General features: G+C 43.9%; 2 protein-coding genes across 2 annotated transcripts; both read left to right on the forward strand.

Annotated features, from left to right (window-relative positions):
* Positions 1-660: 660 nt before the first annotated feature.
* Positions 661-10,755, forward strand: LOC139350762 (sortilin). The gene is made up of 21 exons (XM_070992347.1): positions 661-951; positions 1,424-1,486; positions 1,682-1,758; positions 1,850-1,946; positions 2,701-2,868; positions 3,017-3,090; positions 3,302-3,348; positions 3,959-4,095; positions 4,193-4,276; positions 5,243-5,303; positions 6,449-6,601; positions 6,756-6,853; positions 6,950-7,049; positions 7,204-7,378; positions 7,474-7,667; positions 8,141-8,333; positions 8,437-8,553; positions 8,633-8,777; positions 8,864-8,970; positions 9,058-9,175; positions 10,684-10,755. Exons 1-21 carry the CDS (start codon positions 694-696, stop codon positions 10,753-10,755), a joined length of 2,538 nt encoding a protein of 845 aa, XP_070848448.1. The 5' UTR covers positions 661-693.
* On the forward strand, positions 10,686-15,602 carry fam3c (FAM3 metabolism regulating signaling molecule C). Its single transcript, XM_070992346.1, has 10 exons — positions 10,686-10,759; positions 11,189-11,243; positions 11,389-11,493; positions 11,763-11,789; positions 12,134-12,257; positions 12,832-12,890; positions 13,213-13,263; positions 13,346-13,430; positions 13,533-13,659; positions 14,726-15,602. The coding sequence occupies exons 2-10, from the start codon at positions 11,225-11,227 to the stop codon at positions 14,813-14,815; spliced, it is 687 nt and encodes a 228-aa protein (XP_070848447.1). The 5' UTR covers positions 10,686-10,759; positions 11,189-11,224; the 3' UTR covers positions 14,816-15,602.
* The last annotated feature ends 3,315 nt before the right edge of the window (positions 15,603-18,917 follow it).

The raw sequence follows: 18,917 nt of genomic DNA on the forward strand, positions 1-18,917 counted from the left end.
CCGTAGCACAGCTCACATCGCTGTCTGCAGGGTCCTCTGATGTCTTGGAAAGAGGTGGCTTCAAACACACATTGTTCGTTTGAGTTTCAGGCGCTGGTTTGAAAGATATTACAGCTGCACTGCAGGAACGATTGTCGTGCGTAAAAGCGCAAGTATGAGCAGCATTGGCACCTGACTGAGAGTTCAAGGAGCTTTTAACATTATGAGTGAATACATGACGTCCTCTTGCGTTCGGTTGTGCCAACTACAAATACAACAGGAAAACCACTCTGTTATGCTGCACCCACGTCTCGTTTCATCGCAGAGCGCGCAAGAACTTCTCCTTTTTGTCGCATTTTCCCCTCTTTGGTAACTCCAAAGGTTTTGACGACTTTGAACGCATCACGCGTTATCCTCTCAGTCCCAAGCTTTCCTCCTCACTTGCATTGGTTGCAAACGGGCACAAGGCGCGTTTCCATCAAAAACACTTGAAATGTTAATCCTCCCAGCAGCTCAGGTCACCTGGATGCGGGCAGACACACCTGCTGGCGGAGGACGCACCACTTCACACAGCACTTTTTATGTTAATGACCCGTCCAAGCACGTCCCACCCCGACTTGCCTTTACAGCGCGACTCTAATAACAGTCAGAATAGGCAGGCATTTGGGTCACTGGTACTTTTTAGTGAGATCCCCTCATTTCTTTGCTTCGGATATGATCTGGAGACTTGTGGTCCTGAGTGCGGTGGGCGTCCTGCTGTTGGGTGCTCAGGGAAGAAGCCGTTGGGGGAGGACGGTGACTTTCCACCGGACTCAGCAGGATGAGAGCCAGGGCCGGGCGCGCGCACGCCCCAGGAGGGATACCAGCGGCTCCTCAGGCACCTCGAGACCTTCTCACGGTCCACCCTTCACCCCCTGCCGGACCCCCCTCACCCCCGCCGAGCACCAGGTCCTGGACGACAATACGCATGAGGTGAGGTGTGTTTGAGTTTCGTGACACTGTTCTGAAGCAAGGAAGGGTTTGGTGAACAGAATCCTGCACTTATGAGCTTTATTAAACATGGAAAATCAACACAAATAAACTTGTTTCTATGACAGGAAATTACATTTTTCTTGCTTTATCTTCTTCTTCTTCTTCTTTTTTTTTTTTTTTTTGCATTGTGTCAGAATCTCCTTGATTTTTCATTAAAAAAAGCAAATAAATAAGTAAAACTACAATAAAAACAAGTGGAATTAAGACACAAAAAAAATGATGTTAAACCTAAATTTGAGACTAAATGACATTTGTGCAAAGTGGTGACTGTGGTAATCAACCACTGAACATCATATCTGTCAGCCCATTAATCCCCTTTGACAAGGAAATGATGTGATTAAATGCAGTTTATGTTTTTTAACCTCAGAAGTGATGCTGCTGTGTGTGAGTATCTCCTCTCTCTGTCACCTAGACAGGGTTTAACGGTGATGATGGCTCCTATGTGATTCTCACATGGGTGGGCGATGGCACTGGAGTGAGTATCTCAGTGTAACAGCACTGCAGCTGTTTTACTTTTCATTGAAAACTTGGCCTGGAAATATTTTTAAACAATCCACCTTCATTCGTAGAAGCAGAAAAAAACCTCATCACCTTCAAATTGAAATGATAACTTACTAAATCTGTGTGGACTCTCTTGATTGATCATTTTTCATCATGTCTGCTTTCCTAGGTCGTCCTGGTGCTGTCAACATTTAGTGCTCCAATAGACTCTTTCTTCGAAGGAGGCTCCTCACGACTTTATCGAAGGTGAGTTAGTATCAGACGTGCAGGGTAACATGAGCAGCACGTCCAGCTCACCCAACACGCAGTAAAAACCGGACTTTCTTTCTCTCATCAGCACGGATTATGGAAAATCTTTCCATGACATTTCCCATCGGATCAACAACACCTTCATCCGGGAGGAGTTTGGAGTCAGTGTGGGACCAGGGGGCTCTGTAAGTTACCAGCAGGGCAGTTGCGGTTATCATAAACAGTGATAAACTTTATTTGTGTTGCAAGACACGCAGCTCAAAGTGCTTTACAACAGATAACTCCCATGCACCAGCTGCTTCAGATAACAAGACAGAAAAGCAGTAAAACTCACTTGATAGTAATAGTGAAAATAAGACAGAATAAGGATGAAAATGCATAACATAAGAAGGAAACTAACGCCACTCTTGACTAGTAATCCAGATATTTAGCAGGCCGGTCTCAGTGATTCTGCAGGTAGTGTGTTCCACACCTTTGTAACTGACAGTTGGCTAACTGTGTTGCATGTTTCTACATGGGGGAGGAGTGTGTGATGTTGCCTCACTTAAGTGTGAAGACATCTCTCACGCTGCTCCGCTGTCTAACCCGCTTGTGCCACATCTTCACCGTCAAAAACACTTTTGCTCTTGTCCTCACAGTGATGTGGCGGACAAGTTCGTAAATGCACCCACATGAATGCACTGAAGCGTAGACATTTTTTTCCAATAACAGCATCATGAAACAATTTGGGGTTGTTTTTTTTGTTTTTTTTCTCTTTCTCTTAATTGTTTTCAGCTTTACCCCCCACATAATGTCTTCTTGTTTGAGAGTCAGGGTTTTTGTGGACTGGTTTTTGTTTAAAAATATAGAAAAGTTTTTTGTTTACACAGAAAAATAATCATCCTTTGAAGAGACAGCATCTTTTCCAATGAAAATTCAATAATCGATTTTAACTGACAGGTTATACTGACAGCAGACGTACCGGTGGTGGACCACCGAGGCGGGATCATCTTCACCTCCAGGGATGCCGGTGCGACCTTCAAGTTCATCCAACTGCCCTTCCACCTGGCTCAGCCAATCACGTACCACTTCCTCAACCCGGACTACCTGGTGGCCCTCAGCATCGATGTGAGTCACACGCCCCGATCCTCAAGGTCACGGGGTCTCCTTTGCTGTATCCTTGGCTGAAAACCCTTGCAGCATTATGCGCTCACACACGTGAAGAACACACCTTGAAGCAAAGGTAAACATTCCTCTGTTCCTTCCTGACTTGCAGGGCGGCCTCTGGCTCTCTCTGGACTTTGGTGCCATGTGGACAAAAGTTCATGATGGAGTGCATTCTTTCTCATGGTGAGCATAAACAGGAAACAAAACCACACACCAAATCCCAGTGTCTGAAAGTGAGTTACATGAAGCGTATATACTGTGCAATATTACAGTTTGACTGGAATATTTTCCAAATTGCTCTCCATGTGAAGCATGTGTTTTTCTGAAGAAGTTACGCGTAAATGGTTGCAACATCTTTGGGTGTTTGTGACATGTTGTGAACTTCCTCTTTCAGGGGGGCTGGCATTAATTTGTTCTTCAGCTACAGTCGAGTAGACACAGGTAAGAAGCTGCAAGAAATCTGCTTTCATGATCACGAAGAGCTTGAAAAAGATGTGAGCGGTGTTTGGATCTGAAGGACAAAGACAGATTTATTACAGTCTGTAATAAAAAACCTCAGAGAAACCTGACAAGTGCAGTCAAATTTAATCTAATATGAAAAATAAACAGCATCGTATGGCTGTAAAAAAGAGTGAGATATTATTGGGCATCCAATGGCAGTTTATGGTGTATATCTCATTTTCGGACACACCTTTCTCTGATCAGAGGGGAGAATGTGAGACACTTTAAGCAGAGGTTGGTCTGGATTCACCAACGTGGATCCATTACAAATGCTGTGGCTGATCATTGTTGAGAGGATCAGGACTGATCCCAGGACGGAGCTCCTCAGTCTTCAGCTCAGTTTCTCAAAATGAGCTTGAAACAAGTGTCAGTTGTTCAGCCCAGAATGCTTTAACGGCTTTAAAATGTCTATTGTTAGACCCTCAGTCCAGATGAGAAAAACTTCCCAAAACTTCCCACTTCTTTGAAAATCTTTGGTTTTGGACGTGTTCTCATCACACTTCCGTGCAAGCTCATTAACGTGTGTGATGCCTCATTCTTGTTGCCGTAGTTGAGGCAGATGAGAGGGGGGATTTGGTGCTGAAGAGGACGACCGATCTGGGGAAGACCTTCACCACGATCCACGAGGACATCTACAGCTTTGGCTACATCGGAGCCTTTCTCTTCTTCTCTGTGATGGAAGATTTGGTAAGACGTGTCAACACAAAGCCTCATCCTCACACACACACTGGTGTCTGCATGACGTTCCTTTAAGTGTTTACACAGTGCTGCGTTTGTTTCCCAGAGATCCCCTCGCGTCATGTATTTCTCATCGGATCAAGGTGACACCTTCAGCCAAGCGCTGCTGCCCTCAGCCTCCACCGAGCAGGTGAGGAAAAGGAGAACTTCTTGTCCATCTTCGGTCTTATTTTTGTCATTTTGTCCATCGTTTCTATTGGTTATGATCACGAAAGTAAGACCCAGGTTTAATTTTTGAGTGAGTGTGATCGTTGAGTTTTTCGCCAAGCCTGGTTAACGTCTTTAACTTGAAGTTTGGTTAATATTAGTAGTATCAAATATGCGAGATATTTGGCCGTGGCGAAATAAACGCCATACATCTTAAAATCCAGTAGATGGCAGTAAAGTTCAATAGCGACAAATCCGATCCAACACAATACAGATTCATGGCTACCAGTGGGGTCGCCCACACAGAAAGCAGTCGTTACGGTTATACTCTTACTAATATCTGCTGTAAACTCCACCCGAGATGTTCAGGAAACATGTTTGAGCTTTACGCTTCAGGAAAAGAAGCAAAAACATGAACTGTGAAGTTTGAGCTTGGAGATTTGAGCAAGTGGACTTCCAGTTTTTCTTGCTCTGCTGCTTCTTTCTATCAGATATCGGCACTCATCTCGAAATACTTCAGATGTTCACGTAATTATGTCCACCGTCACGTCTCTCCAACCATCAGACGTGGAGTCGGGAAGGTTGTAGTCTCTCATGTGAAGTCCTTCAGTTACGCACACACACACACATGCTTTTGGTTTCTGGCTGTCGTCGAGGTCGGTTTGCTTCAAGGAAAAACATCAATGGCAACATTTCCTTTTTCAACACTGGCTGAACACACATCTGTTGTGTTGAAACACCCCCCCCCCCCCCCCACACACACACACACACTACATCTTGTTTACAGCACAAACACACACTCTCTCTCACGGTGATTAGACAAGCTTTACAGCAACGATTAAATTAGTCATCACAAAGTTGTTGTTTTTTTTATTTGCAAGTCCAGATTTTCTCACCCACATGTTCCCCCTCTCTCCCTCGATGTGTGTGTGTGTGTGTGTGTGTGCAGTTCTACTCCATCCTGGATGGAGATGAAGATATGCTCTTCATGCACGTGGACAACCCGGGAGGTAACAGGCGAAAACACACGCACCCGTTCTCACCTGCTCACCTGCACAAAGGCGACTTTAAAAACACTCCTGACACATATTTGCGAATGTGCCCGTGTTGTGAGGACAGCGTGGCAGAATTTATGGCTCTCTCAGCCCCTTTGTTGTAATGGAAAAGCTCAACGGTAAAGGCCAGACAGGTTTCACAAGTTCTTGGCGCTGCTGACAAATCATTCCATCATATTGAGTGTGTGTTTGTGCCTGCGAGTCCAGCTGCCCAGTCTTTGTTCCTTTCTCTCCCCCGCCTCCCCCATGCTTTCCTTCCCTCTCAGTCCCTCCTTCTCATTCACGTCTATTTCTGTTTCACCTTATTATTTTATTTCTCTTTGCCCGGCTTCAGTGCTGCATGGGTCAGCTGATGGGACTGTTGCACAGCTGAGATAAATAGGGGAGATAAGGGGGAGAGGGGCTTTATCTTATGTTGGCTGGAGGGAGGGAGATTTAGTTTACACTGCAAAAGCTGACAAACATATCTTGGGATCAGGGTGTAACACAAGCGCACGCACACACACACACACACACACTGAAAAAGTAAACCCACGTCCACCACCTCCCTCAGCTCAGCTCGCCCTTCATGGCTTTAGCTGACGGGAGTGCGAGCTTCACACAGCTAAAATATGATTGATGATGACTTGTTGTTGTCGTGCTGATGCTGAAAGGTTTGCGTCAGCCGTTCCCAGGTGCTGATTCTCCGTGAGGGCATCTAACAGCAGGAAATCCTCGCTGCGTTCAATCGGAGACAGGCATTTTTTTTTCGTTTCTCACTGCAAATTATTCACTGGAATCAGACATGTCAGTACAGTGATAATCACCAAAAAACACACTTTATGACTTTTATTAAATTCATTCAAAATCTTCACTCCATATGTAATATGAGTGTGGAAAGATGTGGCACTGTCAGGTTATACGATGGGGGGAAAACTGAAAGAAGAATCACTTTCAGTAGCTTTTGTGTCTCCAATAAAAGTCAGAAAACATGTGTAACAACATCTGCTTTGCATCAGGAAGTAATGTGGTTTGCCACCAACATGAAATAGACACTTCTAATAATCTGGGCTCCCTGTTACTCAAACACTCCTTCATTTCTTTCTTCTGTTTCACCACAGACACTTTCTTTGGGACTATGTACACGTCAGATGACCGCGGTATCCTGTTCTCTAAATCGCTGGAGCGCCACCTGTTTGACGGGCAGAGGAAAAGCGATTTCACCAACATAACTTCACTGAGAGGAGTCTACCTCACTAACAAACTGGACGATGGTAGGGTTTGCAGCATGAGCGTCTGGCCTTCCATCACACACACACACACACACACACACACACACACACACACACACACACACACACACACACACACACACACACACACACCTTTTCATTTTGATGAAATAAAGCATGACGTGTTTTCTTGCAGATGGCCGTATAAGATCCGTCATTTCCTTTAATAGAGGAGGGACATGGAGGCAACTGAACAAACCTGAGAACGTGGACTGCGAAGAGCAAGTCCAGAATGTATGTTACACGGAGGACAATCTAATCCCAGGTTTGGGATTAACATTATATTCTATGTGTTAGTCTCTTAAACTTTCTCTGTGTGTTTTACGTCAGTGCAACCTTCATATTCACGGAGAGCACAGTCGCAACAACCACATCGTTCCCATGCTGGCTCTGTCCGAGCCGACTGCTATTGGTCTGGTTATCGCTCATGGTAATTATTCTTTTGATACACAGAAGAAATAGTGTCAAACTTTAGCTGCATCCTACATCACCTGTAAATATCTCTGAGCCAGTCTCTCGTTCATATAATCAGTCATAAATGTATTTAACTTAAATTGAATGTAATGACCTCCTCTCTTCTCCAGGTACTGTGGGCGACTCTCTGTCATCGTCTCAGCACCCAGATGTGTTCGTCTCCTCAGACGGGGGTTATAACTGGAAGGGCACACTGAGGGGTCCTCACCACTACAGCATATTGGACTCTGGGGGCCTCATTGTGGCTGTGGAGGCCCAGCGTGAAAGACAAGTCAAGACTATCAAGTACTGAGCAGACGGTTTGTTTTACTTGGGAATGGCAGGCAGAATGTGCTGATATTTAAAGTCACCGTGCTTCTGCTGCCATCTCTCACCACCAGGTTCTCCACAGACGAGGGCCAGTGCTGGAAGTCCTACAACTTCACCGAGCAGCCCTTCTTCTTCGCAGGCCTGGCATCCGAGCCGGGGACCAAGGCCATGAACGTCAGCGTGTGGGGCTTCAGACCTGAGGAAGACGGCCAGCCCATGTGGGTGGCCGTCACCATTGATTTCCAGAGCCTCATTACAAGAGAGTGTGAGTTAAGACGTCGTAACTCTGTCTTATAACTGCTATCTGTTCTCCCCTGGGCTCGCCACACCTTTACACGGCATGTTACCGCTGTGGGCATCGTCTCCAGTGAGGTGGAGCCTTACAGCAGTTTTCTATTACACATACAGAACAACCCACAAGCTGAGACTTTCCCGAGCTTTTCCATAAGTCCTGAAAACGATGACTTAGGCTCTATGTTCTTCTCTTTACTCTCTACGTGTTACAAAGTGTACAAACATAAGACAGTTGGCCAAAAAGGCATCCAGAGCGTCGAACAATTTCACATTCTGCTGTCCAGTCTTCTACTTGTGTTGCGGTCTTTCATGCCATTGGAAACATATTTTTTCAATCAGCTTCTTATATTAAGGGATGGGATCTCACAGGAACACGTGTTTTTAACTGACATGTTGAAACAATAGATAGAGTAACAGGTGTATTCTGCCCGGCGTAATCATCAGGTAAGGAGCAGGACTACGAGGAGTGGTTGGCTCATTCTACAGATGGAGGAGACTTGGAGAGAGACGGCTGCGTCCTGGGTGTCAAAGAGACTTACAGGAGGCTGAAGAAACAATCTGTGTGCAGGAATGGACGAGGCTTTGTGGTGAGCAAGAAGCAAAGCCCCTGCCTGTGCACCAGAGACGATTACTTATGGTACGTCAATTTGCTTATTTCATGGGGACTATGAAGATATTATGCCACAGTTAAATCCCAAATAATATTCCCTTGTGATGCTCTAACCTGTCCTTTTCAACAGTGATTACGGTTACGATCGTCACGCGAACACCTCGGAGTGTGTGAGGCAATCCAGCGCTGCAAATAAAACCTTGGAGCTCTGTCTGGACGGAGAGGAGGACGAGCTTCTGACAGCGGGGTAATGACACTCACTCCTTCTTGCACATGGACACACGCCCCTCCTGTGCATACTCACACACTTCTCACTGTGTCTGCAGGTATCGAAAGGTCCCGAGTGACAGGTGTGAGGGGGGGTTCGCTCCCCAGCTCGCGGTGCAGACGGTCATCAGACCCTGTGGCGTTAAACCCAGCCCTGGACCGCCTGCCAGGTCCTCGTCTCCAGTCACACACTTTGACACACCGGTCAGTAGATCTTTTGCTCTTTCTAAGGTGCAATTGTTCATGTGTAGCTTTCATGACTATAACAGCTGCTGCATGTGTTTTTCCAGCGAGAGAGGCTGGTGTTGATCCTGGTGTGTGCAGGAGCAGGAGTCATCGTCCTGGTAGCTGTCATTTCCGCCATCTTTGCAGTTAAGAGGGTGGTTTACAGAAACAGGTGAGCTAGACGCACATCTGTGCTGGGTGGACACCTTCATGCACCTGACATCGGCTGATCACTGTGGTTTAATGTCACCCTCTGCAGGACACCGGTGTATCGTTTCTCCAACCTCCGGATCCAGGATGATGATAGTGGCATCACAGCTGATCCTGAAAGCGCCACCAACAGCAATGGCATGGCCTGCCAGCAGGACTCAGATGATGTAGGAGCTATATGGCACTTTTATTTTTAATTATTGTGTTGTTATGAGCTTATTAAAACTTTCAGGCGATGTGATTCTCCCGTGTTCACTGACACCTTTTTTTCTCCTTTTCTTAACAGGATCTTATTGAATGACACATGACACATTTTAATGGATGCAATAAACATTAACGATTGAAAGCAGCTGTGCTGAAAAAGACTGCTGACAGAATTTTGCTGGACTTATCCTGGATGTTTTGATGGGAGCACTCTTCCTGGCAAGTTCTGAAGATTTGAATGACAAGCATGAAAACGTCTTAATTTATTGAGCTTACTTCATTTCATCACTTCACTTACTCTTTGATTTGTACAGTGTTTTTTATTTTAATTTTACTCTGTGCTGCACCAACTTTTTACTTTCTGTCAATGTGAAAACAAACAAGACAATCCTGATAATGTGCATTTGTAAAAAAAACAATCAAAAACAAAACAAAACCAAAAAAACGCAAAACTACATAGAGCTCATTATCATGTGTTCTTTACACTGTGTATGCTGTGGTCTAAATGTGCCACGATCGGGTTAAATGCAGAAAAAAACTTTTCGAAGTTTCTATCCATCAGAGGACACTGGTGGCGCTGTGACATGTTCCATCTGTTTCTATTCAAACGGGGAAGAAGAAAAATGAGGAAGTGTTGACGGACACAAAGATAGATTATTAATAAGATGTCTCACTCGTGAAGCTGCTACTACTCCAGCACAAAAGCAACATGGAGTGTACTACATAGAAGAATACCCATAACATGATCTATTATTGTATTGTTGAATTGTAATGTTGCCATAAGATTTTGCAAATATCAAATTAAAATGCTAACGATGTGAAAAGCAGATTTTAATGGGCTTTGTACATACAGGGATCACTGCTTTACAAACCAAATAATTTTAACCAATAATTTTACATTTTCTCCAAATGCAAATGACGTTCTAAATATATATATCAATCTGAGAAGCCATTAGACCCTGACTTAACTTGGACTCAAATAACTGTCTTCTGTGAATCTGCTATAGAAATGTCTGAACTTTTTCCACACTTTTATCGTTTATTGAGAACATGTGGTATGTATTTATATTTCTGAAAGCACAAACAGGAAACATTTCACATTTAATATGGGATTGTTGTGGAGAACAAATGAATTTATTTTTAATAATGTTATTGGTGATGTATTTCATACACAATGCAAATTTACAATAAGAAGAATAAACTACAAAACTAACTAAATAAAAGTTGAAACAGCACCTGATTCTCATGTTAAAAGAATGAAACATTGTTGTAAATGAAATGTTTTTGCTTTATTATGATCTGGTCTTTATGACATTTCATGTAGAATTTAGATTCTTAAAATGTTTTTTTTTTACGGAGTTCTATGCTGTAAATAAATGTTTATTTAAAAGAATGAATAAATACTCGCTTATTGGTCTTCGGTTTTTTCGACAGAGTGGCACCTCTTACCTTCTCCTCTCCCTCTGTCCAGCTCAGATGTCATTGCATGAAACACCGCTATCAGATTCGGACATCCGGGTTTGGTGGTTACCGTGACGATTAAACAGGTCGGCAAGGTGCAAATGATAGTCCTTTTTAACGTTTCTTCCAAACTTTGGCTGCCGGTGAATGTCGGCTGGAGTCGTTTCCGGTTAGCAAACGAAGGCAGAGACGAGGAAGTGAAGTGGCGCCCCAGGCGTCAGTTTTTAACGTTAAATGCTAACTTAACACTTGACGCCTGTTAGCTAACTTGTCAAAATTTAGCTTCTAAGCTATGCGCAGTGTCGTACAGTACGCATTATAACAGCGTACAACCTCGTAGTAACTGATTCAGTAAAGCTAAAGTGACGGTAAATTACCCGTCTGACTTTCTTTGCATGTGTCAGCTAACTTATTATCGGCCGAAGCATCGTCAGCCAAAGTTAAGGACACTCTCTAAACCGCGGGGACACAGGTAATTACTGAAATCTGTCAAATGGCTTGTTTTATCATGGCAGGTTGTTGGCTGTGGAAAAGGAGGCTGGAGGCTCAAGATGATGGTCAGGGCCGGCGGTAAGTGCACTGCCTATAAAATACACAGTTATAATATTAACCACAATATTAGAAAACCACTAAAATCATAGTGTGGTATTTAAATGAGCTTAACAGGTGCCGACTGTTGGCTGACAGTTTCTACTATCTGTCTGTGTCTTTGCAGGTATTTTGAAGTTGGCAGCGCTCGTCTTTGCATTTCTCCTCGCTGTCTTTCTCACTTTCCAGCTGCTGGAGAATAACATGGATTTCAAGCTGGGAAGTGTTTTGTGTGAGTAACGTTTCTCGTATAAGGAAACTAATCACAGTTCCAGATACCGCCTTGCCCTGCTTATCGTGAAGTGGGAGGGATACGTCACGCCTGTTTTATCAGGTACTGGTAGGGGGCATTTTTAGCTAATGATGTGTGTCATGATAACTTTACTGAAACCAAGTAGAGTTCGCTGTTATGGTCTGTTTAGGGTTTTATTTTGAGTTTTCCCCAAAGCACAAGGTGACCACTGAAAATCTTCTTTAACATATGTACATTTTGCTTTTCAGCCAGATCCGTGCCAGTGAATGATGGCCGTGAGTATGCTTAACTTATTATCATTTCATCCTTTTGCTTTGTGTTTTCTGACTGATCTGTTTTTTTACATTTTCCTCCCTGTTTTTTAATCTCTCTATATCAGCCGAGAAAAGGATGGTAATAAAGCGCACGTGTCACACTGCGTAGTGGTTATGGCCCAATCTAGATAAGAGAAAAGCACTGCATAGTTTGTGTTGTTTAGCTTCGTACGCTGCGTTGACAGTTCTGATTGAATCATTGCTGTTTGTTATGTGTCTGTGCTTTTTAGTGGTTAGGCATAACACTTCCCACCTGACGTATTTCACCTGTTAACTGATGTGTAATTGGTCTTTTCTGTTTACAGCGACAAAGCCGATCAGGTACAAGTGTGGGCTGTCCAAGCCATGTCCGCCCGGGCACTTCGCCTTCAAGATGGCGAGTGGGGCGGCCAGTGTGGTGGGGCCCAGAATCTGCCTGGAGGACACGCTGTAAGTGCTGCGGCATCTGGAAACTTTCAGGAACATGGGATGACTCTCTATGCTACCCGTTTGTCAGACATTTTTGAATGTTTTATGGATTAAATGATTAATTGCTTTTAATCAAAAACAAAGAGACCACCTCCAACGACAACAACGCAGACAGAAAAAAAACATTAACTCAATAGACTAATGGATTATAATATAACTCATTCGTTGTAGTCAAAGCTGATCCAGTGTGTACACATATCAGCATTGCTAAAATGTCTTTGCATGTCAATGTTTGACAAAGGTGGCACAATGAAAGCCTGTGTAAATCAAGTCCAGGATCTGTTCTTTAAACGTTTCTTGATAAGCTAACACCTTCCTTTGAGCTCTTTTGTTGAGCATTTCTAAGTATATAAACAAACAAAGTGATATCTGTAGGTGTACATTTTAATGTGTTTCTTCATGTACAGCATTTGTCAACAACGGCTCTCATGAAGACATAATTTGTAAGTCTTTGCCTTAAGCTCATATGCTGTATGTGTGTGTGAAAACATCCATGTGGCCTCGTCTCTCATTGCCCTCCTCGGCTTTGTTTTAGACTAATGAGCGGCGTGAAGAACAACGTGGGGAGAGGAATCAACATCGCCCTGGTCAATGGTAACGTTACGAGCTGGAGTTCATACTTTGGAACTAATTTGCATAATAAATACTCCACTGCTGACAGTAATATAACACTGCAGCAGTGCTACACTGACACTGCTATGATGAATGGAGCCATTTAAAAAGAAATCAAGAGCCTCTGGCCCGTGGTTTCACTTGTAGGCTCTCATTTTGTATCGTTACCTGTTAATCAGGTTGGTTCACATGCCAACTCTTAAACACTGCAGAGACAGTGTGTTGTTGAAATTGTACTTGAATGGTATTAAAATGGTATTAAACTGTAAGCTGAAGGTGATCTAAACTTCCCTCCCCTCTGCAGGGAGAACAGGGGAGCTTATCAAGACAGACATGTTTGATATGTGGGCAGGAGGTGAGTATGTTTCAGAACCTTTTTGTTTTGGACCGTTAAAAACACACGTTATGTTCACCGTGCGTGTTTAATGCTTGTTTAGATGTGGCTCCCTTGATTAAATTCCTGAAGGAAATAGAAGAGGGCACAGTCGTGATGATGGCCTCATTTGATGATCCCTCGACAAAGTAAGGACTCCATTCGCTCACTGAGGCGATTTAGATTGACACGATGAATGTAAATTGCTTCAGTCATCCATGAAGTAAATACCTGCCGTCTTTGTTCTGTAGGCTCAATGATGAAGCCAGGAAGCTAATTGCTGATCTTGGCAGCACAGCTATCAATAACCTGGGCTTCAGGGACAACTGGATTTTTGTTGGAGGGAAAGGCATCAAGACCAAGAGTCCATTTGAGCAGGTAACAAAATGTTTAGAGTCGCTTTAAACAAAGTTTCTGCTGAATGATAAGGCGTGCACATCCACAGCATATTAGCTCAAGAGTGAATCAAAACGCTCACCCAACAGCTGCAGCACAGAGCAACTCAAATTAAATGAAATGAAATTAAATGATGTGACACACCCAATAAGATAATGTGGATGGCGTTAGAACAGCGGTCTGCATGGGCATCAAAAGGTCCCAGGAACGCTGGAAAGACTCCGGACGACAGCAGCTGTTTTTATCTGTTGTCACAACAGCAACAGCAGAAGGGCAGCGCTCACGACGATAAGCATTCGACCAGGAATTGCGATGTGCTGGATGATCTGATTTTGGTGGTTGAAGGTCACTCACAAAACACGTGTTTGGCCATCGCTGAAGAGTTCACACAGTTATTATATAGGAGGAGAAGGGCAGATTGTGAATGTATTTCACACTGGCTGACACTGATCTTGGGTGTCCACCTTGAAACCGCAGTGATTGATGATCCGTGCTGTCGGGTTGAAGGTGTGTGCAAAGCATCCACGTCGCCGCAGCAGCATTCACGGTCGAGGCTTTGTGTGCTGTCAGCGTAGCGTGCTCTCTGAATCGTCTTTTCTTAGTCTTTACATACAAGGAATTAGACTTTGTTTTTTATGTCTTTCAGTGAACTTACGTGCCCTCACACTGGTAAAATGTCAAAATTCAGGTTGATCCAGCTGGGTTTAGGGGGAGTGTTTGAGGCTCATGTCACTAAGGCTTTAAATACATGTTTGTAATGATTGTATATGAAGACACGCCGGTCTTGCGTAAACTTGTCTAATCTGGAAGCTACAGAACACTTGTTGTTCACAGTCTTTCTCTGGGTATTGGTATGTGCTGATCAGAGCACTCATCACTTAGCAGTTAAAACGACTCTGTCATTTATCTTTTCACCTGCCTGGACCTCTCACACCCCGCCTCCTGTGCTTATGCGACAGGATGCTGCATTCATTGGATCATAAAGGCAGCGAGGTCTATTTGGTTTCATGCTAAACGTGACACGAGTGCTTGTGTTTGCCTCCTCCAGCATATAAAGAACAGCGCAGACACCAACAAATTCGAGGGATGGCCTGAGGTGCTGGAGATGGAGGGCTGCGTGCCTCAGAGGCAGGACTGATCCGAGCTCTCGCCGCTGCCGTTTCCCGTCTCGCACGTCAGCCTCGCCCTCCTGACATTCCTGTCCTCGTGAGACTTCTCCGCGGTGACGACTCTCTTGGCTGAGAAAGGTCATTTCACAGCCGACACCTCCAAGCCTTTTGTTCAGATTTACCTACCAGAACATCTCCGCTGACGTTATCAGCAGGAAAGAGGAGGTGGCGTGACGCTTCACCCCTGAGCTGGAAAGTGAAGCTCGCGCTCCTCCCTCTGCTTGGATACCATTACGTAGATGCTTTCTGGGGCTTGCAATTGGAATGAAGTAGGTAGAGTGCACTGATTAGAAGGGACTTACCTTTGATTATTGGCATGCTGTCACACTCTGTATCTATAAGGGCCACGGACGTAGCTGTGATAGTGTCGCATCGTTGCACTGTTGTTGATGGAAGCCCAGATTTTTGGGGGGCTTAATTTCCATTATCCGTTCCCTGCCTTAACCTCATTAACCTATTCTCTCTCTCTCTTTTTTTTTTTTTTTTTTTTTTTACTTTTCCACTTACTGGTTGCTTTTGTTCCTTTCAGAGTTAATTTTGATGAATTGATTATTAACAGGGTTTTGAGGACACTTCCTGTCATATTATAACCAAATGTACCACATCCACTGTGAAATTTGTAAATATGTGTTTAGAGGAGGGTCCACATTTGAAAGGTTCTAATTTAATGAACATTGTAATAATAATATAATTTCTTAAAATAAATGAGCGTGAATGAGAATGAGTGTGTGGATTAAACATGACGTGTTCTATCTGATGGTTCAGTAGTTATTTCTTTGCGCTGTGCTGTTGTTTTTCTATGCGCTTGTGCAGAACAGGAGAACAGCTGTGGATCAGCCAAGCGTTCGGTATCAGTTTCAATCGAGGTGTTTTTACTTAGTCTTCCAGTATTATGAAGTAACAGGCTGTTCTCGGTCAATCAGAGGAAGTCGGTGGCATTCATTCAAAGGACTGACGTGCACGCACAATGTTGTGCTATTTGAAGCGCCTGTGACTTCCTGTCTTACTTTCAGTGTACAGTTTTTGTGGATGTCCTTTAGAAGCTGAAGTCACGTTGCAATGAAGAAGGTCCAGTGTGAGCAATTACATTGCTTAGGTTGCAGTAAGAGTTGGCTGACAACATGCTGCTCATTGGTGCACGGCTGTGTTTGTTATTGTGATTTATTCACCACATTATGAATCTCTTCTGTCATCGTTTCCCATCACGTGTCTGTGTGTTTTGGGGCTGGAGGACTGTAGTTGGCACATACAGCACGTTAGCCAGCAAAAGTCACACCTTCACAGCAGCTTTGAGCTACTTCAGTTTTTATTCTGTGTTGGTGAAGAGCGTGAATATAGCACATTCTTGTGTTGTCGCAGCTCTCTTTAGCATCTTTATTTGAGCCTTAACCTTTGCACTAAAAACAAAAAATGTAAAATGAGTCCATAAAACAGGAAGAGGAATGTTAGATATTTATGTTTAATATTAACATTTTGCACAATTTCTTCCCTCTTAAATCTTCTGCAGACATTCTTCATCTGCCACTTAGAATTTGTGAAACTGATGATTGAGCTCGCACCCTCTTCCTTCCTTTGCCTGCTTGTTTTGATATGCTTCTGAACAAACTCGCTGGTCGTGTGCCCTCATTTAAATGCACTCTGTTTTGCTGTCTGCAAGTTGACAGGCAGAGGGCGCCATTGTCTCATTTAACTCATACCTGCCTGCGTTCTGTGCTGCAGTATTTGCTGTGTTTGAAGTGGTGCTTCGGCAGTACAGCAGATTAAATATGCCTCAGTCTCCATCTCGTCAAAGTGTATTTACATAGTAAACAACACAATCACCTGCCTGTGCTCTGTGGGCAATTTTATTAGTTTTTACATCACCTCGAGTGTAAAATCAGCATAATCGTGGCTTATTTTGGATGAGAATTGGGTCAAATTTAAAATCTGATATCTGCTGAGTGCATAATTTATATGCCAGACATGAGAAAAATGATCAAAAATATGTGCTGTGTGTAGCCTTGAACGGAACATGAGTGTGAGAGCGTTCAAGGCTCCACTCGGGCCTCTGTTTGTGTCCTTCACGCCGTTTGTGTGCTTTGTGTGTGTAAAGTTTGGACATTTGACCATCACTGTTGCTTCGCCGCACCGTGACAGGCTGGACTCAACTTCTGCGTCAACCTCACACAATATACTGGGGAATTTTCTCTTCTTACTCAAAAAAGCTCATTGTGATGCCGTGTGGTGTCCATTTATCTGCCAACCACTCTGACATGTGCTTTCACTATCATTTGTGTGTTTCTGGTCACTTGTAAACACACACACACACACACACACACACACACACACACACACACACACACACACACACACACACACACACACACACACAAGAGCTTTTTTGTTGCATGTGACTCCTCTCCAGGTTTGTCCCTCAGCCAGTGGAGTGACCTTCTGAGTTCCCCTCAGCACAGAGCCCTTCCTTATTCCAGTAAATGAAAAAACACCCTGGTGCTCTCCCTCTGAGCTCCATGCACGACATCCCTCTGACATTTCATACCCCCGTGTGTGTTTCCAGCGTATATATTGTTTATGCTTCTCGGGTTATTGTTTGCCTGCGTGCAGTTGGAGCTTCTGCAGCCTTCCAAAGTGTATGTTCGTGAGTGTTCGTGTAGGCTGAACCTCCTCTGAGCTCCCATGTTTCTGCACAGAGAGAAGAGCTGTGGGAGTGAATCGTCTCCAGCCCGTCTTATATAAGACACGCTATATGATGCATTATGTATGAACATAGAATATCTCCCATCGCATAAACTTCTAATGATGAGGCATCTCGTGGGAGCCTGAGGGCAGAGCTGTATAAACACAGGAGGACTATGAGGATAAGACGCTCTCACGAAACAAGAGAGGAAGGTGCTTTTTTTTTATTGTTTTGAAGTTTTTTCTTCTTCCTCCCCCTCTGCCTGCTACCCAAAATAAATCTGCCCGCCAAACAAAGCCTCACTCTGAAGAGCTCAACTTTCCAATTCCCTTCTGCCGCAGTGTGACCTCTGACCCCTGACCTTTCAACCCGTGACCAAGTCGCTCTACTGCTTCTGTTTGCTCCAAAACAAGCCTCAAAACAGCTCTGCTCGCCGTACAGCTTGAGTGCATTAAAATGCATTTCCTGTCGACTTCTGTTGCCCAACTTCTGTGATTAAAACTCAGTCGTGGCCTTAATTATACAGCACAGAAAACCATCTGTCATGTTGACTGTAAAGCAAACTGTTACCCTCACTGCTGACCACAAGCTAAAATGCACACACGCCAACACAGTCCCACACACCCACCTGCTTCATCTCCTCTCCTGGACCCCTAACCCTGACCCTGTGAGTCAGGTGACTAAAAATCCCTCAGCACAGACTTACACACCTAAACCAAAAATACTCTTTATCTTCCTCCACATCCAAAGATCTATTTAATTCAAACACCTGGAACATCACACATATCATGACCACTGGTGGCCACTGGTTATATTACAGCAGAACATGAGTGTTTTTGCAATACAGTTTCTGGCCAGTGGTGGCAGCACTGAGCACAAAGCTGCTTCCTCACTCAGAGAGGAGGAAACCTTGCAGCTTTTGTTGTTGCATAGACTTAAAAGGTGAAATGAGAACATAACCTTTTATGTTATATTCATTTGATGGACACTTTACCTCAAAGTTTTAGATTTCTAAAGATGCAATCAAGTTGCATTATGGGAACTGTAGGAGCCAGGGTTTGTGGAACTTCACCCACACTTCAAAAACTGAAGTTGCTTCAATGGAAACCATTCTCTCTCCATTAGAGTTAGTCATGGTTTTGTTACCTTACACCTGCTGGCACTGGTGTTTTTCCCCCAGATCCCTGAAAAGGCCTTTACGCCATGCGATTTCAGGCTGTCCACCAATTAAAGTTGACAGCCATGAGAGAAATGTGGTCAAATTTGTGGTCGTGAACACTTCTGGATTGTATCGTGAGACAATTCCACAAGAGACAGATTGAGACCAAGACTTTATTTGACTTTGCACTTTAATAAGAATGTTTTCTCTCCTGTGAGTTTGTATTTTCTGCTTT

The sequence above is a fragment of the Chaetodon trifascialis genome, chromosome 22, assembly GCF_039877785.1.
Source record: "Chaetodon trifascialis isolate fChaTrf1 chromosome 22, fChaTrf1.hap1, whole genome shotgun sequence".
NCBI lineage: Eukaryota > Metazoa > Chordata > Actinopteri > Chaetodontiformes > Chaetodontidae > Chaetodon > Chaetodon trifascialis.